The sequence below is a fragment of the Musa acuminata genome, chromosome BXJ3-2 (assembly GCF_036884655.1).
Source record: "Musa acuminata AAA Group cultivar baxijiao chromosome BXJ3-2, Cavendish_Baxijiao_AAA, whole genome shotgun sequence".
Taxonomy (NCBI): domain Eukaryota; kingdom Viridiplantae; phylum Streptophyta; class Magnoliopsida; order Zingiberales; family Musaceae; genus Musa; species Musa acuminata.
In genome coordinates this window covers 8,377,917-8,403,104 of record NC_088350.1, presented here as the reverse complement: position 1 = coordinate 8,403,104, position 25,188 = coordinate 8,377,917, and the positions used below count along the sequence as shown (strand labels likewise).

Here is a 25,188-nt window from a genome sequence, read left to right as displayed (position 1 = left end):
CACGCTGTCCTGCAAAGGGCAGGATGGTGCCCGTAGAATGCACCCCGACCCGTAAAGATTGGGATGGTGCTAAATCGAGTACAGCGCCGACGGTAATAAATAGCCCAGGTACGATCGGTCCCCTTGAGGGGAAGATAAAAACCCCTCGAGGGGTCAGAGAAAAGAGGTTCCTCTCTGGCTACTCAACATTAACAAGATCTTCGGAGGGATCAAAGTTGGGAGCCCCTTCTCGACCCCGACCTGTGTGTAGGGATCGGAGCCTAAGGAGTAGGCAATCAGCCCTAGGGAGCCTCTGACTCAGAAGCCAGAGCTCAAACCCGACCTACCAGAGGTGGATAATCTTGTGCACCCGGGATCGAACCAAACCGTGCCAACTCATCGTGCCACGATGTAAAGGATCACTATCAAATCTCAGTTCGACTGATGACAATGTGAGAATGGGCCACATATACAATCACAATTATCTAATACTAATTGTAGTTAGAAAATTATTAATTAGAGAGGTACATGTGAACATGCTGGAAAGATCTTAATATTTTTGGTACGACATATCAAAAGTTTTGGGTAAATATGCTATTTCCAAGATATGTAAGGATAGATATGTGTAAGAGCTCCCATATGGAAGAATGAATGCTCTCACAATGCTCTCACACCCGTATCTTCGCACAGTCTTGGCGTTCAAGCCACTCCAAGTTAGGATCACGATCCATTGTCAACAACAATACTATAAGACCAAAAGTTTCTCTTTTTCGACCCTTTTGGCAACCCTCCATCCTTTTCTTTCCGTCTCCATGTGAAAATCCGATCTCTCTTCCCTAATCCAAATAAAACCCCGCCCTTCCCTCCCCGGCACTCGAAACCCTAATCAGAGGCACAGATAGAGATCGCCTCAATGGCTCTTCCCATCTCTCCACAAGATTAGGCGGTTGCAGCGGCAGGCGGCTTGGTTGCGATCGACGGTGCCCCTCCGCCGGTTTGCTCTAGGCCGAGTTGCCTCCTCCACGGTTTCCGCCCTCCGAGATGGCCATTGTCCCGCCGCCGTCCACGCAGCCATCCCAACAGCCGCCGTCTCCGCCGCTGGCCCGCCTCCAGTCCCAACCGCCTGATAATGATCGGAGCAGTGGGGAGCTTCGCGCTTTGGATTGTAACCTTGCTTCCCTCTGTGACCACATCCAGATGGAGGGGTTCAATTCGGGTGCATTCTCCGATGTAGTGGTGCAGGCGATGGGCTCCACCTACCGACTCCACCGGTTAATTCTTTCCCGTAGTTCTTATTTCAGGTGCAATTTTGTTCCATTGTAGAATAGGCGTTTCTTGATTTATGGGACTTCGAGTGCGGCAGGAAGAAAATATATGGGTTTTTTTGGAAATTAACATACTAGTTGGGAGAGTCTTTTTCTGCAATTTTTTATTGCATTTATTTGTAGGTTTCTCTTGGTTTGATCATATGCAACTTGGTATTCCTTTAGCATACATAAATTATATTGATTATAGCTTCTTCCTCTCGTAATTTGAGAGCAACACGTAGGTCAATTGTGCAGCTTAATGGTCATGTAACTGATTATGCTTATTTCTGAACTTGCTACTTTGAATCCACAGGTATTTTAACCGATCAATCTCTTGGTTGTTAAGAAGAATATGAAATGATGATCTTTATTGTCAATAACCTTATGGATTCCTTGATAACATCTGGAGCTATAATTTGCTCACTACATGCTGTGATTTTCTTTCCTCTTTCTTGTTGCACTGACCTGATCTCATGTAGGAATATGCTTCATGGTCCTTGGAAGGAAGCTGGTGAGCCTACTGTGGTCTTGAATATTGATGATGCTAATGTTGATCCAGATGCAATTGCAGTCGGTTTAGCATATCTCTACGGGCATTATCCGAAGCTTGATGACAGCAATGCTTTCCGTGTTCTTGCAGTTGCTTCTTTTTTAGACCTACAGGTTCTGTGAAGTATCATTCTGTGGGTTTGAATCTCCCTAGTTTTTATTTTATTTTTTTTTCCTTTGAGATTTATGTGGCTTTACTTTCAGGATCTTTGTGCCATTTGCACAGATTTTATCATTTCTGAACTTTCAACTTCAAACTTTTTAGCATACCAGGTGAGTTCTGAACCCTACTGTATTTGAGTTTCCTTCTTCTAATGAAACCAGATTCCGATTTCATCCAATTTTAAATTGCATTCTCTGTGAGTCAGGTCTTTGCAGAGAGCCATGACTATGGTATGCATGGAGAGCGTGTTAGTAATGCATGCTGGGGATACCTTTGTCAAAGTGCCACCAAGGAATTGATAGAGGTTAGGAACAGATGGTTTTAGTTTAATACATACTCTTTACTGTGCATCATACGTGTTCTGCTGTTTGCTCTTCTTGTGGCTAACATTTTATATCCAACTCTTCTACGGGCATATAAAAATTTATAGATATCTTTTGATACCTATCCTACAAAGGTAATTAGGTTGGTAGATATAAGGAACCGTTCTTTACATTTTCAATCAAGATGGTTCAGAAGTAGGTTTCTAGGATCTAAATCTTGAAACTGTTGTATTTGGCTAAAAAATGGATTTAAGATGAACTTTCTTGAGTTTGCTGAATGATGTCCTCTACAAGTATTCTTTCTTTAGCTTCACCTGCTTGTGTGTAGTCCTATTATTTCTCCATTAACTATTTGATGAACAGGACCAAGGAGATCTTTTACAGCAAATGCATATATGAGAACCAAGTAGAGAACTGATTAAAAGGGATAAAGAAAAAGAAGAAACCCACATAATCTTTTTTTATACTACAAGTGTTTCTTGGTGGCATTGGGTGGTTTAACATAAAAGGATAAAACTAATTTGTATTAGATCTTTGTTCCCTTAGTTTCATGATTATATTAGATTGAGATAGATGGGCCTAGCAAATGAGAGGCCAACTGAAGAGCAATTTTGTATGTTTGTCATTTTATTATAGAGTGAACCTTAATTATTAGTTTCTATTTTCTATTATATGTTACAAGAATCCCTCAATGGTAACGAAAAATAAAACTTAAGCAGTGGAGTATGGATTTATTTTTTATCTCATAATTTGATTCTGATCAAAGATTCAAGTTATGTAGTAATTATCACTACATAGTCCTATGTTGTTGTAAGTAGTTGTTTAGGTGGTCTACCTAGGCCATTTAGCTATGCTTACCTCCTAGACTCTTAGCACATTCTATGCACAAAGCCCAAGCAATCTCTCAGAGTGCCTAGATAGAGGAACCTAGTGTTGTATTAAAGACACAGATCTGAGTAAAACTTGAATAAAATAGAATTAGGCAAGGCGTTTCTAGGAAACTGTCTTCAAGATAGATAATTTTCCCACTACGATGCAGATGACTTCATGGAAATTCTATCTCCAGGATACAATGCCTATTACCCGAAATAATCAAGACTTCTTGATTACTTGAAGAATCATAACTCAACTAGAAAATAAAGAGAAAGAAAAATTCAGTACTTTGTTTGCACTAGAATTTTCTTATGTTTTACTCTTCAATATAGAGGAGTTTATATATACATTGAAAGGATGCTAAAAGACCCTTTCAATTATCCTGAAGAGTTATGACTTTTTGAACCATTATAACACATTAAACTGAGTTTTTTTAAATGGCAAGCAGTTTCCATAATTATTCCCTTTTATTCCTTTTTCTTTTTTTATTTATAGTAAATTCCTTATATATAACAATCCCCCATTAATTTACATATAATAAAAATATAATCATAAAATTACAAATCAAAATGTAAACTCTGGGATGTATATAATGTTTGTATATCCATAAGTAGACTAATCTTAAACTTTGGATTGAAAATGGGACATAAGGAACCATATTCACACTATATATGAGTTCTGAAGTCTACATATGGCAGCACTTTAATGGGCCTTGCATTGAATCCTGGCTTAGCTAGTACTCGTGGGGTCTTACCGGTGTGATCCGTAAGAAAGAACCTCTTCTCTACTGGCAAAGGTAGACTCATCAAAAGTGCCTACAACTCACTCTACATAGCTATGTCTATTAAGGACTTTATTGTCCAACCTTTTGTTGTGGTAAATAGTGCATTAACCAGATATAGGACTTTAACAAAATAGTATACCCCCCACTATTTCTTAAACAATGCATTTGATATGTATCATCGTTTCCATTTCTCAAATATCTCTGAATAAATTGCCTTTTAAACTCTTGTAACTTGATTTCCACTATCGAGTGATATTATAGAAATAGAGTTGGTTTCAATCAGGATATTTCTTTTATTGATAACAGTCTTATACCTCTCATATTTTTAGTAATTTTATCGCCTAATAAAGGCTTTGTCAAAGGGTATGCTAGTATTTGTTTCGGTGGCAAGTATTATAACACTAACTTTCCTTTTTTCACAAGTCTCTGAACAAAGTTATAGCAATATATTTACTTCTATCTGTTATCCTTTTGTTCTTTGTATTTTGGATTGCAGCTTGGTTGTCACAATACAGTGTTACTAGGTAGATTTAATAAGGAATACTTCTTAAGATTCTCTTAAACCAAACAATCTCTTTACTTGCAATTGACATTGCAATATACTCTGATTCCATGGAAGATAAAGTAACACAATTTTGTTTCTTGGATGACCAAGCAACAATTGTTCCACCTAAAGTGAACAACCAACCACTAGTAGATCTAGAGTTTGATCTATTGGATGCTCAATTTGCATCACTGTAACACTCAAGTACAGAAGTTGTACATTTGTAATGCAATCCATAATTTATACTATTTTTCAAGTATCTCAATACTCTACTTAACCCTTTCCAATGCTGTTCACTTGGGTTACTAGTGAATGTGCTCAATATGCCGATTGCACATGCAAGATCTGGTCTTGTGTGATTCATAACGTACATGATGCTTCCAATAATCTTGGCATATTCTCCTTAATTATTGCTGTTCCCTTGTTTTGAACTAGTTTTACATGAGGGTGTGTTTTACAAGGTTGACAATCAAAATGATTGAACTTTCTTAACGTCTTTTCTATATAGTGAGATTGTGTTAAAACAAATTCCCTTCCTCTTTCGAGAGCCTTGATCCCCAATATGACATCGACAGGACGTAAGTCCTTCATGTCAAAAGCTTGTCTCAAGATTCTCTTAGTTTTATCTATTTAATTTATATTAGTACCAAAAATAAGCAAGTCATCAACATAAAAAGTAATGAGTACTTTATATTCTGCAGTGACTTTAGTAAATACACAACTTTCTACTTTACTGCTCTTAAACCAAATTTCTTAATTTCCTTTTTAAATTTCTTATACCATTGTCTAGGTGCTTGTTTAAGTTTTTAAATGATTTATTCAATTTACATACTTTATTCTCATGACCTTTAACAATATAACCTTCATGTTGGTTGATGTAAATTTCTTTTTCAAAGTCACCATTTAAAAATGCAGTTTTTACACCCATTTGATGCACTTCAAGATTATACCTAGATGCAATGACAAACATAATTCTAATGGATGTAAATTTTGTTACGGGAGAAAAAGTTTCAAAATAATTGACTTCCTCTTTTTGACTAAAACCTTTAGGTACTAATTTTGCTTTATATTTATCAATTGTTCCATCAGTTTTGAGTTTCTTTCTCAAAACACACTTGCAACTAATAGGTTTAGTGTTTGGAGGAAGTTCTACTAGGGTCCATGTAATGTTATCATGTATAGATTTAATCTCATCATCCATTGCCCTTTTCCACATATTAGCATTCGGTAAAGACATTGCTTCTTGAAAAGATTTAGGATCCTCTTCTATAAGATAATGTATTCATATCAGGACCAAAATTCTTTTCAATTCTACATCTTTTGTCTCTTTAGATTAGGTTCATCATTTCTTCTCACAATATTATTAATCATATCCATATCATGCAAATTATTATGATCAACAGAAATAGATATACATCAGTATTAGAACTAGAAGCATGATCAGAATACGAATTTAACTCATTTGATAAATCCTTTTCTAATTCTAACTTGTCTGCATCTTTAATTGTTAAGTGTTCAAAGAAAATAGCATGTGCAGATTCAAATACTCAAATACTCTATTTGAACAAAGACTCAAAAATCTATTTACTTCACTATGCACAGAATAACCCAAGAAAATAGATTTAACAGTTTAACTTCCTAACTTAGATCTTTTCAAAGCAGCATCTAAAGCATATGCAATATAACCCCACACTTTAAAATAATTAATACTAGGTTTCTTATTTCAAATAAATATATTACATGCAGTAAGAAGTGCTTCTCCCCAATAACTCTTAGGTAATTTAGCATGAATTATCATAACACTAACCATTTCTAGCAAAGATCTATTTTTTCTTTTTGGTACTCCATTTTGAGATGGAGTGTTAGGTGTAGAAAGTTCTCAGATGATACCATTTTGTTCACAAAATGAAATCATCTCTTTTGAGAGATATTCTCCTCCTCTATCAGATCTTATTCTATTAATCTTTTTGCTGCTTTTATTTTCAATTTCTTCCATAAAGATTTTGAATTTATCAAAAACCTCATCCTTTGTTCTTAACAAATAGACATACGTAAAATTTGAAAAGTCATCAATAAATGTAACAAAATAATATTTTCCTCCTCTAGTTAGACTTTCCTTGTTCTCACAAACATTAGTATGAATAAGTTCTAGCAAGGATGATGTTCTAGTAACAAATTTAAAAGAGGGTTTAGTTATCTTAGATTGTGCACAACATACACAAGTATTCATTGATAGAATATTCTTAGACTTGGAACAGGGTTTGCCGTACCGACTTGTATCGCTTGGTATGGGCGGTACGTACTGGTCTGATAGGGGACCGGTATGCAGATCGCCCTCTACCGAGCAGTACCATAGTTTGACCCCGTATCAGGCGATATGGGGTCTGTACCGGGCAATAATGGTCGAAATCCAATCGTTATCGTTCAAGGGCTGAGATCACCCTATTTCAAACGGTCAAATTAATTGTTTGAACCATAGGAAAGGGTTTCCCCCCTCTTTCAACTCATTACTCTCTCAATCTCCTCAAGTCTCTTAAACTTATTCTCACTCACGTCTTACTCTCATTCTCAGATTTTCACTCTCCTAAACAAGGTTACGATTCGAGGATTGGATCAAATTTGGGAGGATTAAGAGGAAGATTCCCCTCGGTTAGAACGTGGCGGAAGAGCCAAATAACTTCGAGTTAGACTGTTCGAGGAACTCGAGACACCTAACTGTGACAGTCGTACGCCTAGTATGCAAAGACAAAGATAAAGGGGAAGGCAGTAGCATCAGCCACACTGTTGGAAAGAATTGAGTCAGGCGACGAAACACCTTCTCAATCGCATTCAACCCGCTCAATCCAGAGACATGGCTGCGATGTGGACAACAATGCCTCAATTGATGATGGCGACAACGCAGGGGAGTTGATGGTCACATGTCACCTAAGATTCAAATCATGAAACTCGACGAGGATGGTTCGTAACGTACCATAATCTAACAATTCAAATCATTTCTTTGTAGATAATTCAATATTAACAGAAGGATGGTTTGGAACGTACAACAAAGCTATTCCCTAAAGCCCGAAAAAGATGTGTCATTATTCTTTCTTAATTTAGATTATTTTTGCTAATATTATATTAAATTTATATTTATTTTTAACTTAAAAATCCTAATCTAACTTTTTATTTTCTATTTTTTAGGTATTTTTGGAGCTATTTTCGATGCTTTTTTGGGTGTACCATTGGTATGTCCCAACGTACCGTTGGTACACCTCGGTATGTACTGTATCAACTATTGGTCGGTACAACATTACGGACCGAAATTGCGAATCTTGCTTAGGAACTAAATCATAAGACATCATGCGTTGCATTTATACCAATATGTCCTAGTCTGTAATGCCAAAGAGACTAAGAATCATGCTCAACAATGTAAATTGAACTGGTAATATTATCATTAATTTTCAACAAGTACATATTAGCTTTTACATAGCCTTTCCCAGCAAAAGTTCCTTTTTTAGAGATAATAACTTTTTGTGATGCTATGGTAATCTTAAAACCATTTTCATCAAGCCTATTAATTGATACAAGACTCTTCCTCATGCTAGGAATGTGATAGACATCTCAAAGAGTAAACACTTTACCAGAAGTAAGAGAGAGTCGTGGTGTTCCCTTGCCTAAAACTGCACTAGTAGATGAATTTCCCATATAGACAGTTTTAGAACCATTCAACACTTAATAAGTTTCAAATAGATTCTTATAATGAATTACATGACATGTTACTCCGGAATCCAGCCACCAATTTTCATCGGAATTGACCATACAAACTTCAGTAAGGACAACAAAAAATCACTTTCTACCAGATTAGTTTCTTCCTTGTTAATTCCTTTCCAAAAACAACAAACCTTGGCTGTATGTCCAGGTTTTCCACAAACAAAACAGGGGCCAAACTTGCTCTTCTTGTTATCATTTTTATTTTCATTCTTTTGGAATGAAGAATGCTTCCTTTTTTTTAAAGACCCTTGCTTCCCCTTTGGAGCCTTTGATGCTGACGCGTCAACATTATGAATACCATCATTTTTATTACAATTAGTTAAAACGTATCTTCTTCTTGCTTCTGCCTCAATCTGAATGTGTTGTAACAACTCATCTAGATAAACAGATTTTTTTCTCATGTTTCAACTTATTTTGATATTCCTTCCATGAAGTTGGAAGTTTCCCAATGATGGTAGACACTTGGAAATGATTCAGAGATTGGTTCTCCAGCATCAGCACATTTCATAGCAGGCTTTGAATTATTCGTTTTATAAACTATGTGCTTGTTGATCAAAAAAGATTTATTACCAGCATCTTCATTAACATACCTGCGTTTAAGTGCAGTCCAAAGTTTTCTTCTTCTGTTATTCAGTTTGATCCACGTCCACATAAGCCACCTTGGCGATTGTCAACAATTAGAAGATTTTTATAAATCCAGCATTTGTACTTTGCACCACTAAACCATTCAAGCCTTTCCACATCATGAATCTGTGCCTTGATTAATGCAGAATCCATTGTGACTTATCTATCTTGAAATTGTTGTAGTAAAGACACAGATCTAAGTAAAACTTGAGTAAAACAGAATTAGACAAGGCGTTTCTAGGAAACTGTTTTCAAGATAAATGATTTCTCCACTATGATGCAAATGGTTTCACGAAAATTCTATCTCCAGGATACAATGCCTATTAACCGAAATAATCAAGACTGCACTTCTTGATTACTTGAAGAATCATAACTTAACCAGAAAATAAAGAGAAAGAAAAATTCAGTTCTTTGTTTGCACTAGAATTTCTTGTGTTTTACTCTTCAATATAGAGGAGTTTATATAGATATTGAAAGGATGCTAAAAGACCCATTTAGGTATCCTGAAGAGTTATGACTTTTTGAACCATGACAGCACATTAAACTGAGTTTTTTTAAACTGCAAGCAGTTCCATAATTGTTCCCTTTCATTCCTTTTACTTTTTTTTAATTTACAGTAAATTCCTTATATATAACACCTAGATGGCTATCTAGGCTCCTAAGGCTCATTTTTTTCTTGTAAAACTACTCGTAATAAGAATACTTTGAGGTATACTTGACCATATACCATAGCATAAGATTTTGGACTTTACTTCATGCATAATATATAATTAATGGAGGGGAATCTAAAGGCCTTAACATCTGTTGGCATACATATCAAGAATTGTATTGGATTTGTTAACCTTACGATGTGATAAGGTCCAAGTGGGTTTTCTTTCACAAATCACAATGTACCTAACTTTTTCCTGTGGAACCTCAAGAGTTTCTTTGCAGCAAGACTCAATTATGCACGTGGGGTTGACCCATAAACGAGACTTGGGATTTGACATTATTACCCCTAATGTTATTCTGAATTTTCATGAGGTTAGAAGATGGCACATTTTTTGCTCATCTAACTTTAGAATGTTATATGTCCTCAATCTTTTCTTTTTATGGCAGTTCTTTATGCATATTATACTTTTAGTAAGCAACCAATCATAGGAAGTATTGGATGGTTTCCATGCATGTCTACCAATTTATAGGCCCCTTTTTCATAGACCTCAATGATATAACGATCTTTCCAAATTGGATCAAAATTTCCCCTTATATTTTCATTTGCAATGATTCCACATTTTATTAGAAGGACCAATTCTCCCTTTTCAAAGGTGTGGCCCTAAGTTAGCTTCTTGTAAGCTTCAAATATTTGAGGTCGATGTAGTTCGAAGTTTTTTATCTGCAGCTAAGCTAGCCTTAATTCATCAAGAGCATCAAGCTTGCCTAGCCTTAATTGTATATTTACATAGAAAATTTAACTTGACTCAAGCATGGCCTAAGCGCTCGCATAGGCCTAGGTGTTGGGAGGGTCGGATGCTCGCTTGGTTCAACTCAGGCTAGGTCAAGCCTGAATTGAACCAAAATACTCATATGGTGTGATTGAACTAGGTATTTATCGTAGATACCACCACCTGCGAGTGCCCTAACGCTGAAGTCCTTTCCTCACTACGTTTCTCACAACGGTGGAGTTACTCCCATCGACGAATGACACTAGTAGTGGCGGTGTCTTCCTCCAGCGACAGTCACGACGTCTTCCTCTAGCAACAGCGGTGGGTCTTCCTTCGACGACTAAGGTAGTGTCTTCCCCTCCCTCTAGATATATCTCCCTCCTCTCTCCTCACTCCTACCTCTGCCTTGTTCACCACAGCCCTCCTAAGTTCACCGTTGCAACCCTCCTACGTTCACCACAGCCCCTCGTCTCCCCCGCCCTTCCCCACTCGCTCTTCCCACTTCCCTCTCTTCCCCATTCACCGCTGCCATCCTACCGTCCTACGTTCCTTGCTCTTCCCTCATTTTTGATGTGTCAAATTTGGAGTATTTGGAATTGTTTCTTTGGATGTTTTTATGCTCGAGTAGTTTTGGAATTTTTTCTATGAAACTTTTAGAGGTTATGTTTTCTATCCGATCAATGGTAATCGGTTTGGAATTTGGTTTTACAAGAATCTAGTATGCATGCAATGAGTGCTTGTTGCTTATTGTTGATTGGGTGGAAAGCTTTTAGTGGTAATATCATTTGAGCATTCCCATATAATGTGGGTCTATGCATTAGGTTGTATGAATTCATTGGACACCTGATGTTGTTCCAACAACATTAGGAGGTACTGTGCATGCATAAGATACAACTTTGTGCATGTAAAGTTGCACATCATTATGCACTAGATTAGTGATTTAAAAAGTATTAGGCCCTAAAAGACGCCAAGGTCCAAAAACTCTCGAGGCGCTAAACGCTCATCCGAGCGAAGCGAGGCGCTAAAATATAAAAATATATAATATAATTAATAAATATAATTATTTAAATAAAAATATGATATTAAATTAAAAAATCTTACAAAATCATAATATCACATTAACAAAAAATCCAAAAATTCAAAACAAAAACAATAATTTCAAATAAATAAAAATTAGCAGTATTAAAATTAAAATAATATATTATTAATCTAATAAATAAAAAAATATTGTTACTAATATACAGTTAAGAGTATACTTTTAATATACTGTTAACAGTATACTATCGAGTCGATGTGAGAAGAGGGAGTAAGAGTAACAGTAGTGGCAACGGGAGTGGGAGCGACGATAGTGGCGAGCAGCGGTAGTGGTAGCGGGGGCACAGTGTAACAGTAAGACTGAGGCTGCTGATTGAGAGAAGCAGCAGCGATAGCAGTGAGCAGCGACAGCAGGAGCGGGAGTGGCGAGCGGCGGCGAGCAGTGACAACAATAAGCAGCGACAGTGGCAATGGCATCGGAGAGCAACGATAGCAAAGAGAAGCAATGACAACGGAGAGAGGCAGTGGCAGTAGAGAGGAAATGGCAGCGATAGAATCGCGAGCAGGGTTAGGGTTGGGGAAGTCACGAGAGGGATGCTGGGAGGCTGATATCAGTGTTTTAATTGGTTTGATTGAACCAACTAAAGCATCGGAGACCAAACCAGACATAAAACATTGGTTCGGTCACCTGGTTTAACCCGGGCGCTCGTAGAGTGCTTGACACCTAGGCTCGGGCGAGCGCCCAAGTGGCGCCTCTTTGAAGCTAGATGCCTGGACATGAAGCGAGGCGCTCGGGCGAGGCGAGGCGGCGCCTCTTTGAAGCGAGACGCCTGGACATGAAGCGAGGTGCTTGGGCCTCGCCTCGCCTCGCCTCGCCTCGCCTCGCCCGAGCGCCTATTGAAATCGCTGCACTGGATTAGTTGAGAACCGCAGCTGCCTGCTGTAGTGAACAGCAGCTGTCGCCTTTGCTGTAGTAAGTAAAATGTTGATTATTATTGCTATTGTTGTAGTGAAAGTTGCACATCTTGTTTTATTTTGTTATTGAATATGGACAATGTAGTTTGGTACTATAAATGAATGCAAGTTTGATGTGTTATTTTAGTTTTAGTTTATTTTTATTAATAATGATATATAATTTTTAAATTATAATATTTGGGAGCGTCTTGCTTTGCTCGAGCGAGTGCCTATGGGAGTACCTAACACCTCGAGTATTTTGGGACCATGATGCCTTTTGGCGCTTAGTGCTTTTGACTACACTGAGACACATACATTGATCTTCTAAGCTAGTCCATGTGTGATCTACTCCTTAGTATTTGAAAAAAAATTAAAACCATAGGTATGAGCAATCCATAGCCTAGTAAGTTTCAACTTGCACACTAACAAAATTGATATATAAAAAGGATGCTTTTATTAAAACTTTAAAATAATTTTGCAACCAATCATTTACCTTTAAACAAAAGAAAGGGCATCAAACTTTTTTTTTGTTTTCCACAGAGTCATAACATAACTTCATATATCTTGCAAAGAAGTCTTACACCTTCAACACATAAGATTTAAATAACATTTTCAGAGTAACTTATCTTTAATGCTATTGTTATTATTATTTTTTCAAAGGACAATATATACATAGCTAAGAGCATAGATTATAACAAATGTCGTTTTAGCAATGATGGCTATAGCCACGCTATATACCAATGACAAGGTGGAGAATCATGTTTGACCCCATGATGTAGGTAACACATTTATCCTTTTATTAGAGCCCAAAAGAAATTAATAAATACCCATGTTTAACCCGCATTGGTAGGGTCCAGATCATAGCCATAATAAATAGACAACTAAGACATCATATATCATGTCAAACATTTATATAGTTCTTTATAAAACATCTCACAGAATCATTTAGTATTTTTCAGAAATGATTTTGTAAAGGAGTTTGTAATATTTGAAACCATAAAATAATTTGCAGGCCAATAATTACTTCAAATAATATTTCTAAGGCATATGTTTTTTTCACATATTGCAAACACATAATATGTATGTGATTCTTTCTGAATAATAAAATATTTTATAAACCAACCAAAAACCATATAAGTGACTATTATATATGTCATTACTTCGAAAAGAGGCTAGACGGAGTCATTCGAATACTTACCTTAGTTGTAGAAAATCAAGATAACACAATGACTAAGATCCTTCTTCCATTCCTAAATAACATAAGGAGGACCAGTTAATAATCATGTACAAGTGTGAAATTCTAAATTGCTAATATGATTAACATCACCAAGAACTAAACCTCATAAGTCATGTGCATCCTTCCTATTAATCAGTGATTTAAAAAGTACTAGGCGCCAAGGTCCAAAAACGCCCGAGGCGCTAGGCGCTCGCCCGAACGAAGCGAGGTGCTAAAATATAAAAATATATAATATAATTAATAAATATAATTATTTAAAATTTTAAATAAAAATATGTTATTAAATTAAGAAAATCTAAGATACAAAATCAAAATAATATATTATTAATCTAATAAATACAAATACTATTATTAGTATACTGTTAACAATATACTGTATACTGTTAACATAATACATAAGGAGAAGAAGGAAGAGGAGAGTAAGGGGGTGCTGACTGAGAAAAGAGGAAGTGGCAGCGGTAGCGGGAGTGGAAGCGGGAGTGTAAGGAGGCAACGGCAGCGGGAGCGGCGATAGTGGCGAGCAACGGCAGCGGTGAGCAGCGACACTGACAGTGGCAGCGGGAGCGGGAGCGGGAGCAGTGGCAACGAGTAGGGTTAAGGTTGGGCAGCGACAGCTGATATCGGTGCTTTAGTTGGTTCAATTGAACCAACTAAAACATCGGAGATCGAACCAGACCTAAAACGCTAGTTCGGTCGCCTGGTTTTACCCAAGCGCTTGCCCGAAGCGCCCAGCGCCTGGGCTCGGGCGAGCGCCCAAGCGGTGCCTCTTTGAAGCACGCCGCCTGGAAGTGAAGCGAGGTGCTCGGGCCTCGCCTCGCCTCGCCCGAGCGCCTAGGCGAGCGCCCGAGCGCCTTTTTAAATCACTGCTATTAATCCTTCAAATATTTTGTAACAATTTTTTTTTTTCTTCTCTAAGCCTTTCTCTTCTGTTCATTGCATGGCTGCACGCTCTCCTGTGCACCACCCTTACTTTCTCCTATGTCCTTTGCTTCCCACTCTCTCTTCTTCACTCAGTTCTCTCTCTATGCTGCAGCAACTCACATCCTCTCAATGCTGCTGCAGCAAGCCTAATTTGAGATCCCTCATCCCCCCATCCCCCTCCCCCACCAAAGGGGGTTTTGCTGAGCGCTGACAGCCTTGCCATATGCTGCAGCACTCTTTTATTTTATTTTATTATTTTGTTCAGTCTCATCTCTTAAATCTATTATGTAAACTTGGAATTTATCTTACAATCCAGTAATTATAAATCTTAACTCTTGGTAAAGATAAGTAAAGAAAAACTTGAATCATGGTTCATGAATGCAATACATCCAAATATCTCATCTATAATATAATTCAACCAGAAAATTCTTTGACTCTTTGATTCATTAAATAAGATGAAGATCATCAAGCTGTAGTAGATCATATGATCCTCATGCTCCATTAACAAGATAGAATATAAGGATTCGAAAGTTTACTTAGATCAATCCATGCAACTAAGAACTTGATCTCCTAGTCTTCTCGGTCGCAAATGCATGATCCTTCCAGGGTTTAGTTCCTCTCAAGTGGGGTGGAGACAACCCCTAAGAGGATATTATATATTAGGTCTTCAAAACCCTAGGATTTGTTTTGCATAGAAGTCCTCAAAAACAAGGTTCGCCGAACCGTACCGTACCGGCGTTTCGACGCTGGCTCGGTACGGTACGGTACGGCGTACCGAGCGGTATACCGAGGTGTACCGCTCGGTACACCTGATTTCACTGATTTTTCCCTCCGAAAATACCTGAAAATTAAAAAAAAAGTTAGGATAGAGTTTTCAAGTTACAAATAAATATAGTAATAATATAAGTTTAGCAAAATCAATGTAAATTTGGTAAAAATAACATCACATATCTTTTTTGGGCTTTGAGGTAGTCTTGCTCGAGGTTCGTATTTCAGCTCGTTATAGATTGAAATATCTATAGAAAAATCAGTTGAATTGTTAGACTATTTTGTTACAATATAAACTCTAAAATTCAAATGAATTAAATAATCATATATCTAGATATACCTGATTGTTAATTCTACCACCAAAACGAACGACGAGCCTCCACGGGTGGTGGATCGGGGTCCTCGATCCGATACATATCAATATGATACGTTTGTTGGACCCAATCATGAAATTGATCCCATGACATAGTGTATTGATACACCGTATGCCATTGATGCATCAATGTGGTACTGATCGTAGATTGATCGTCATAAATCATATTTGTCCGAGGCAGCTCTTGAGGCATATATTGGTGTTGTTCTGTATCATGTTGTTGCTCAGAGAAGGATGACCAACTATCACCATACTGTTGTTGCTCATATGATTCTTCATAATACGATGGCTGTGAATACGATGAGTCTCTTTCTGTGTCTATATCATGTATGCTCTGTCGCATTTGTTCATATTCATCCACTGCCTTCCCCTTCCCCTTCTCCTTTCCCTTCCGCGCATAAACTTGACCAGTACCTTGTCGAGTTCCATGATCTGAATCTTGAGTGGCATGTGTAAAATATTGCTCCTCAGTCCATTCACCACTCTCAAGTTGTGCAGACGAGACCAACGACTGCCCGGTATCACCGCCATCATCTGTTGAGGCACTGCTGTCCGTGTTGCTGTCATGTCTCTGGACCGAACGAGAAAGAGAATGTGATTGTGAAGGTGTCTCGTCGCCCGACTCGATTCTTTCCAACGATGCAACTGATGCTATTGCCTTCCCCTTTGCCTTTGCACGTTGGGCGGACGAGTGTGACCGTTGGGTATCGGTAGTTCCTCGAGCAGTTTGACTCATTCCTCTTGATTAGAAAGTTCTTCCTCTTAATCTTCCCAAATTTACCTCGATTGAATTCACAAATCGTTGTTTTATAGAGTTTATGAGAGAAAAGAAATGTTTAAGAGAGAGTTTAAGAGTGTATAATGAAATAGGGGAGAGAAGATTAGTTTAAATAGGAGGAGAAATGGCTACAACGGTCAATTTGACCGTTGGAGCACTGTAGCACTGCTACAGTGTGGTAACGGTCGATTTCGACCGTTACCGAGTGGTATCGGGCGGTAACGGTCGAAATCGACCGTTACCGAATGGTACCGGGCGGTAACGGTCGAAATTTCGACCGTTACCGCCCGATACAGGCTTTTTTTGGTGTACCGCCCGGTAGAGGGCGGTCCGCGTACCGGTCGCCTCTCGGACCGGTACGTACCGCCCGTACCGGGCGGTACACATCGGTATGGCGAACCTTGCTCAAAAATATAAAATTTACATTTAGGCCCGTAAGTAAGATTTAGGATGAATATGTTGTAGATTGTGTTGGTGTTTGATAGGTTGCTCTATAAACCCAAAGAGCTTCTCAAAGCTTTTGGTGCCAATTCCTTTTATTTATTGTTGACTATCTTTTATAGGGAGCTTTGACGATGTCTTTTAAAAGGCTTCTGCTATTTACCATTGGCCCTTGGACCATAGGTAATGAAATATTACTGATCAATCTTAAGGTGATTGGCAAATCTGGATATTCTGAAGCTCATGAATGCAAGCACTGGGGGGTGGTGTAGATTTTCCTAGTGTTTTACTGTTAAGTATATTTATGTGGTTTTCAGCCAATTTATCTATTCAACAAAGACATGGAAGTTCTATCTATCAATATCTATGGTCTTGGACCATCAATAATGATTTTTCCTTACAGTCCAGATACTTGATCGATCTACTTAGTTCTATTATGTCAATACTAATTACTACTGTTGGCATCATGGTTCTTATTTATAGTGACAATTATATGTCTCATGATCAAGGATATCTGAGATTTTTTGCTTATATGAGTTTTTCAATGCTTCCATGTTGGTATTAGTTACCAGTTCCAATTGGATACAAATGTATACTACTTAATGCTTTCAAAAGCATTTTAAATGGTTTGTCCCAAACAAATGGTGCATTCTTGATTTAGAGGAAGGATGCATTGTAAATAGAAAGATTAGAGATAAATTTCTTTGTATAAGCTAGACATCTTAGGAGTGACCATAGTAGTTTAGGATTTTTTGGTCAAGGCATGTCTATACTTCTACACATTACAACTAGGCAAGTAAACCTTGCTCAAGGACCGATAAATGGAGATGGAGACAGGGGATGAGGAAGAAGGGAAGAAGAGGATGACAAGCATCCATTTACTTGTCATTGTTTCCTCCTCTTCCTCTGGTATGATCTTTCTGTCGTGTACTTTTCTCTTCTCTCACCAAGTTTCTGATACCATCTGCCCTCTTTTCTTGTTCTTATTTTATCCCCTTGCTGAGAGCAAAACACCTTGACTTAGTAAGTCAGACTTTCCAAGAAAGTACCAGAATTGTATCTCTGATGGAGATGAGACAAGATCGCCAAATCTCAGAAAAAGATAACACTACCAAAATCTCATGTTGATATCAGCCTCCACTTTTTGATAAGTTGAGATTTCATACATCACATTGATATCGATTCTTTTCTGAAAAAAATTGCCTTCAACACTAGCTATGCTAGTGAATGTCATAGTTGCTTGAACTACATAGATAAGAGATTGAAGTCACTTTTTGGTACCCCTTGGAGGCTTGAAAACTTATCTTGGTTCAGAACAGTTTGTTCTTTCCTCTTTGTAGGATTGCCAATATTTTCAATTTTGGTGGTTTACTTTTATTATCCCATGACCACCAAACTTCTGATTGAACAATCATATATGATAATTAATAGATGAAATCATGGGTTCTCATCATATTTCAGTGAGAAATAAAGTGTATATGGGTCTGTTATTATAAATGTAGTTTTAAAAAATTTATGTGGACAATGTGATTGCATTATTTGCTTCATTTTCCATAACCAGAGTTGGAGCAATATAATTGGAATCAAATGTAATGAACAAATAATTGAAATGTCACCACCCAAGCGGTCATTGAAATTACAATGTAATGCATAATTAACATGGAAAAGAGATACATTCTATGCAGTATGCAGCTGAGCTACAAAAGCTTTGTTTTTTGTATAGATATCCAAAGATGGGTAATGGCAAAAATCACAAAAGTTTAGTTCAACTGGTTTACTTGCTTAAAGGTAAGAATATGATAACATGTGTGGGCCTTATACAAGGCAGCATGACTTGAGGATAGCCTAGCCTATTGCACCATGTGTGGGACTCGTACTGGTCATAAGATTTGCAAGGTTATGATAGTATAAGTCTTGATCAGGTTTTAATGCACATAGATCACTATATTTTGCCCTTGCTTGTCTATGTAGTTCTAGCTACTCTGGGATGTTCTGAAAGGTGATCAGTTTTTGTGGACCAACCTCAAAAGAAGAGTTGTCAACATCAGATATTGCAAAGAAGGATATTACTTGTGGTCATAGTCCAATAGCATATTGTTTTAGAACAGCGATTTAAAAAGCGCTAGGCGCCAAAAGGTACCAAGGTCCAAAAACTCCCGAGGCGTTAGGCGCTCGCTCGAGCGAAGCGAGGCACTAAAATATAAAAATATATAATATAATTAATATATATAATTATTTAAATAAAAATATGCTATTAAATTAAGAAAATCGGGTATAAAATCATAATAAATAAATAAATCATAATAGTATTTTTTTTATTTTTTAAATAAAAAATATACTATTAAATAAATAAAAATTAATAGTATTAAAATTCAAATAATATATTATTAATCTAATAAATAAAAATACTATTATTAGTATACAGTTAGCAGTATACTGTTAATATATTGTTAACAGTATAGTGAGAAGAGTGTGAGAAGACCGAGGCCGCTGAGGCAAAGACAACGATAGCACGCGACAGCCATAGCGGGAGCAGCAAGTGGTAGCGACAGTGGGAGCGGCGAGCGATAGCGGGAGTGGGAGCGAGAGCTGTGAGCGGTAGCGGGGGCGGCGAGCGACAACGGGAGCGGCGACAGCCATAGCGGGAGCGGCGAGTGTGGCAGCGGCAAGCAGCGGCGATAGCGGGAGTGGCTAGCGACAGCAGGAGTGGGAGCGGGAGCTGCGAGTGGCAGCGGGAGCGAGAGCGGCGACAGCAGCGGCGAGCGACGACAACAGCGGTGAGCAGCGATTGTGGCAGCGGCGAGCAGCGACAACAGAGAGTAGCGACAGTGGCAGCGACAGTAGAGAGCAGCGACAACAGAGAAGAAATCTCAGCGGTAAAATCGCGAGTGTTAGGGTTGGGGAAGTCGGGGAAATCGCGTGAGGGAGCCTGATATCGGTGATTTAGTTGGTTCGATTGAACCAACTAAAGCATCGGAGACCAACCTGACCTAAAAATCTGGTTGAGTCGCTTGGTTTAACCTAGGCGCTTGCTCGAAGCGCTCGGCACTTGGGCTCGGGCAAGCGCCTAGGTGACGCCTCTTTGAAGCGAGGCGCCCGGATATAAAGCGAGGCGCTCGGGCCTCGCCTCGCCTCGCCCGAGCGCCTAGGCAAGTGTCCGAGCGTCTATTGAAATCACTGTTCTAGAATAATATTCATTCAATTTTAATCAATTTATCAATAGTGCTGCTTTTTCTCCCCACTTTTCTTCCTAGTATTTGTGGTATATTCTCGCATGCCTGTGTCTTGGTGTCAATATGTTGTCATGTGCTGGTTCTCTTACTTGCTTTTTCATGTTTGTATTATGCAATGTTTTCTTATCTAGCTACATGATCTAATTTTGGTTCATAAATGACATCTTCAAATAGGTGCTACCTAAACTTTCTTTACAAACTCTGCATGCGCTGCTTACATCTGATGAACTGTGGATACCTAATGAGGAGAAACGGTACATCACATTCTATTCCCTGCAATCGTCTTTCATAATTGACGTAAGTTTAGCCTAAGGCTTGTTATTATTATCTAATACCAAGGTTTGAACTGGCACTATACACACTACTTGCAAGAGGTGCCATATCAGAGACAGAACATTCCACACAAAGAAGCTCCAGTATTGAGACAGGTTCTACAGATTCTGCTGGACACAGGGCTAAGAACTTGATTGATAGTAGCTGCAGTAAACAACCAACGGAGTCTGAATTACAACAATTGAACATACAAGGAAATTTAGAAGGACATAAAGCTGCTCATAATATATTGGTTGAGTTGGCAGATTATGTAGTAGATTTCCACACAGTGTTACCTTCTTCTAAACAAGTACAAGTGAGACAAAACAGTGGCTCTAACCCAGTGCAGGATTCAAGGTACTCCAAATTGAGGCAACCTGCCTCCCCTACATCTTTAGCTGATATGAATTCAACAAGGCCATCCTGTTCATATATGGACATGGGGAATAGTGTTGAAACTGCCAGAAAGGAGATTGCTATGGAAGGACCATCCGGGGAAAGCCCTTGTTACAATTTAAATAATAATCTTTGGCTTGCTAGGGACCAATCAAGAGAGTCCTTGATGAGCCTAACTGGTAATGAGACAGCACGGAATGACTGGGGTAGGTCCAATGTGCCCATATGGGGTGGCCGAGTAGTAGGTAGGAGACAGGTCACAAATGCTGAGGTCTCCTCTTTACGTGATGAAGAGTTTGATGCCTTCATGAAAATATTTGAAGGGGGTTCTCTTCTCTACTGTAACATGTCCTTTGAGGCACTTTTAAGTGTTAGAAGGCAACTAGAAGACTTGGGATTTCCCTGCAAAGCTGTAAATGATGGCCTTTGGCTGCAAGTCAGTAGCTATAAACTTTCACCATTGTTCCTATTAATAACAGTTTTCATTCTTTTTTTGATTGCTACCTATAGATGTTATGGGATATGATGTCTAAGATCTGTGTCTATCATTTCAGATGCTCCTGTGTCACAGGGTTCAAGCAATTGTGGCTGATGCTTGCAAAAACTGTTGCTTGACAAGCAGTGCATGTGCTTGTAGACAGGCTTATGGATATTCACATGGAGGAGGTCCAGTTGGTTATTACAGGCAAGAACATGACCGAAACAATAGTTCTAGCACCAACGGAAATATATACCTTGCAAATGCCCAGGGTGATGGAAGTGGCTTATTTGGGCCTGTTCGTGTCCCTGTGAGGGGAACAATTGATGGGCTTGCAGGCATTGGGCGAGGAACAACATATGAGCATGGTGCAGCTTGGCCTCCAACACGTTATGTATTTTCTCGTGTTCCGACAGTACTTGGCAATAGAAATCCACAGCAGACACTTGGCAATGATGAATCAGAAGCACGAATTGATTTGAATGGTGATGTACCAAGTGATGGTTTAACAGCTTTAGTTGGTCTTGTCCAAGGAAACAATCTTGTTCATATCCATGCAGAACAAAGAGGAAGAATGTGTGAAGCAGAAATACAGAACAGGTTTGCTGCTGCAGGATCTCACCCTGGTGCATGTGGCATTTCGTCACAGATGTTAGAATCGCGGGAGCAGACTCTTGGACTTGAATGGGAAAGTTGTGAGGGCTCATCGATATCCTTGGACCTAAAAACTCCATTACGCCATTTTCCTCCATTTCGCTTTGGGTTAACACTCAACTATTCTCCTTAATTTGATGATTTATCTGGATTGTTTAAAATCACTAGTACATTAGATAGTTCCTTGTTGCATACAATCCATTGTTGCTTCAAACTGCAGTGCATCTGATTTATGCAGTGACATCAAAGTAACTGATAACCCTTTTATTTAGAGGATGTTGACTTCTATGTCCCTGTGTGGTTCTGATCTTAAGTGTAACCTATTCTCTAATTTGGACAAAGAAACCCTTATGTGTTCATAGGGTACAGTTATGGTCCATAGTTTTTCAGAAACCAATAGGATTGGCTTGAACTTGATGTCACTTCCTAACACTAGGCAACTTTAAGATACAGTTCTGCTATTAGGCCCATGGAATATTACCCGTGTAGTCTGCTCTCAATGCATTTCTTTGCTGTTTATTGGACTGCTCAAGATTTCAAATCCCAACCAAATATCTTGGTGTTGCAAATGATTATTTCCTATCTGGAAAATAATAACATAGTATCATCAGACTATTTTTGCATGACATTAATTTCATTCTCAATTTTCAAAATTAACATTTTCTTAATGATTGTCTATACAATTTGATAATTATTTTTTCCCCTTGTTGACAATCTGTCAACTTAATTGTCAGGGTAGAATTTGAAGATGTTGACAGACTTGGTGATGGTCAAGTGAAGCACTCTTCTGAAGTATTTTATGCTGGGTCTCTGTGGAAGGTACATGCCTTTACATTTTGTTATCTCTAGAAGTATCCTTGCCATGTAATTTCTAAGGAAGGTTACATTGTTATAGGTAAGTGTCCAGGCTTTCAACGATGAGGATCCTCAAGGACGCCGCACACTTGGTAAACTTTCCATCAACCAATTGGTTCATTCTAAAATATATTGGTATCAGAGAGACATAATTAAATGGTATTAACTCGGATTAACATGGATCCTCTACTATTCAGGATTGTTTCTCCACCGACGGAAGGCTGAGCTTACAGATTCTCTCAGAAAGGTCAGTTTTTCTGGGGCAAAAGATAGAGCTTTAGACTTGGTAGCCATCTTTTTCTTGTTCTTCTCTTTTGCAGGTGCATATGTATGTCGACTCTCGTGAGAAGGTCACAGCTCGATATCAGGTAGCTTTAGTGTATACTCTTATCTATTTCACTTGTGTGAAGAAAAAAAAGACCAGATCATGCTATGGTTATTTATTGCAGTTAATATGCCCCTCAAAGAGGGAAGTCATGGTGTTTGGAAGCTTTAAGCAAGCAGGGACATTACTGCCTAAAGCTCCGAAAGGATGGGGTTGGCGCACTGCATTACTATTTGATGAGCTGGCTGATCTTCTCCATGCTGGAGCTTTACGGGTCACAGCCATTGTGCAGCTTGTTTGAGCTTCGGTATTGGCATATTAGGGCAATACATGGGTATGTTGGAGTCGTTTCATTCTGTCTCAATATAAAATTAATAAATCGTAAATAGTTTTTTAATGTCTTACAGCAGTAAATGCTGACTATTTCATTCTTGTTTTTGGTGGGCCATCCTGCTGTAGGTCTCACAATCTTAGTTATTATTGTATAAAACCTTAATCTGTGTTATATGTAGTACCAGTTAAGCTTCTCATCTTGATCCTGGAAACTGAAACATTGATTCAGTGAAATGTTGTGTTCCAGAATTTACTAGAAGTGGTGCCTAAATTTGGTGTATATAGAGAATAATACAATACCGTTAGAAGTTAAAATAGCCAAATAAGAAGTCATGGAATATTATATTAAAGAAGGCAAGTATCCCAAAAACGCTTGTGCTTATTACTGCTTCCTAAACAATGCCTCTGTTTTTGGTTCTGCCCCCAGAGCATTCATATTTTTTATGAGGTGCATCTGTTTTCCACCTTATTGAAGTTTGGGGTTGGTCCAATTTGGTTGAGAGTTTTAGGCTAGTTAAGAGAATTAAATTAGAAGGTTTTGCCAATTCAAGGAGTAAAGAGGTAAGAGGTCATTTAATTATTATCTGTCGGCTCCTCTCTCCTTAAATCATCTTTCTGCAGTCTTCTGAGTTGATTGAATCTCTTGAAGAATCTCTCAGGTTCATCTTCTTTTCACTTATAACCCTAGTTTGTCTTTTTCCCGTTTTCACTTATTTAGCATTGATTTTCATTAACATTGTTGATTTTCAAGTGGATTTGTGAGATTTCATGGTAAAGGGGTTTTGTGTATGTAGATTGTGCAGACTGTTTTCATCTTGAATCCTAGGACGCAAATAGTTGTGTTTTTGGGTTGTGTAGATTTATTTTTCGTGAGTTTTTGAGTTGTGTAGATTTATTTTTCGTGGGTAGTGTATTGTGTGAAAATTTTAAATAATTTGATTTTAAATGGAAAAAAAATTGCGGCTGATTTTTCTTTTCAGTCTTTCAAGGTTTCAGCATTCTTGGATCAATTTTTGAGTCTTTTTTATTGCAAAAATTGCTAGTATGACACATTGATGTTCTTAGAAGCATCAGAATGGCAAAATAGGATGCTTCAGATTTGGCATTAGGTAATTTTTGTCCCCATAAGATTTATGAATCTTATGAAGATTAGTGTAACTAAGTTTATATTGTTGTCTTATTTTTCCACTTAGAGATTCTACCTGCAAAACCTGGTGGTTCCATCAGAGTTCACGCAAGTCGATCTACTAAAGATTCAATTACATCATCACTCTGAAACAACGTAACAAACTTAATAGCCTACGGAGTTTAAGATTCTCCCGTGCATGGGTGCACTTGTTACACTTTTTTTTTACTGAAAACAGTGAAGCTATTTATTTTGAGGATTTCTTTAGCCATTTTTTGACACATTGAATATGGGCACCACTAAATGGTAGGGTCTGACCAGATTCCCGTCTGATTTGGGTTTAATAAGTTTGCCTTAATTATTGAACTCGATTGCTAATGTGATTAAATATTTTTCTCTATTTTTTTACCCATTCCAAATATGATAAATGAGAGCCATATCCCACCACATCACTAGGTTAATTAGGCATTTGTTACCTAAAAGACCTCAAATTGTTGCCACCTAGTGATGACAAATCGAACTGTCATTGGCTAATTATCTACTATTAATTTTCCTTAAACATAAAAATCATGACTCAAAGTATCGGTTTGCATTATGTGCACGTTCTAGCTTGCTCTAAAAAGTCGGGATACACCAATGGGGCTGCTAA

At 38.1% G+C, this 25,188-nt stretch overlaps 1 protein-coding gene across 2 annotated transcripts; it reads left to right on the top strand.

Annotated features, from left to right (window-relative positions):
- Nucleotides 1-652: 652 nt before the first annotated feature.
- LOC135631785 (uncharacterized) lies at nucleotides 653-23,610 on the top strand. 2 transcript variants are annotated; one of them, XM_065139666.1, is made up of 12 exons: nucleotides 653-1,250; nucleotides 1,766-1,949; nucleotides 2,040-2,108; nucleotides 2,204-2,302; nucleotides 20,235-20,314; nucleotides 20,400-21,204; nucleotides 21,323-22,008; nucleotides 22,635-22,719; nucleotides 22,796-22,847; nucleotides 22,953-23,002; nucleotides 23,076-23,123; nucleotides 23,205-23,610. In XM_065139666.1, the coding sequence occupies exons 1-12, from the start codon at nucleotides 1,021-1,023 to the stop codon at nucleotides 23,379-23,381; spliced, it is 2,565 nt and encodes an 854-aa protein (XP_064995738.1). In that variant the 5' UTR covers nucleotides 653-1,020; the 3' UTR covers nucleotides 23,382-23,610. The 2 variants fall into 2 exon arrangements, with proteins under 2 accessions (XP_064995738.1, XP_064995737.1); XM_065139665.1 differs by having other exon boundaries at nucleotides 653-1,280.
- Nucleotides 23,611-25,188: the final 1,578 nt, after the last annotated feature.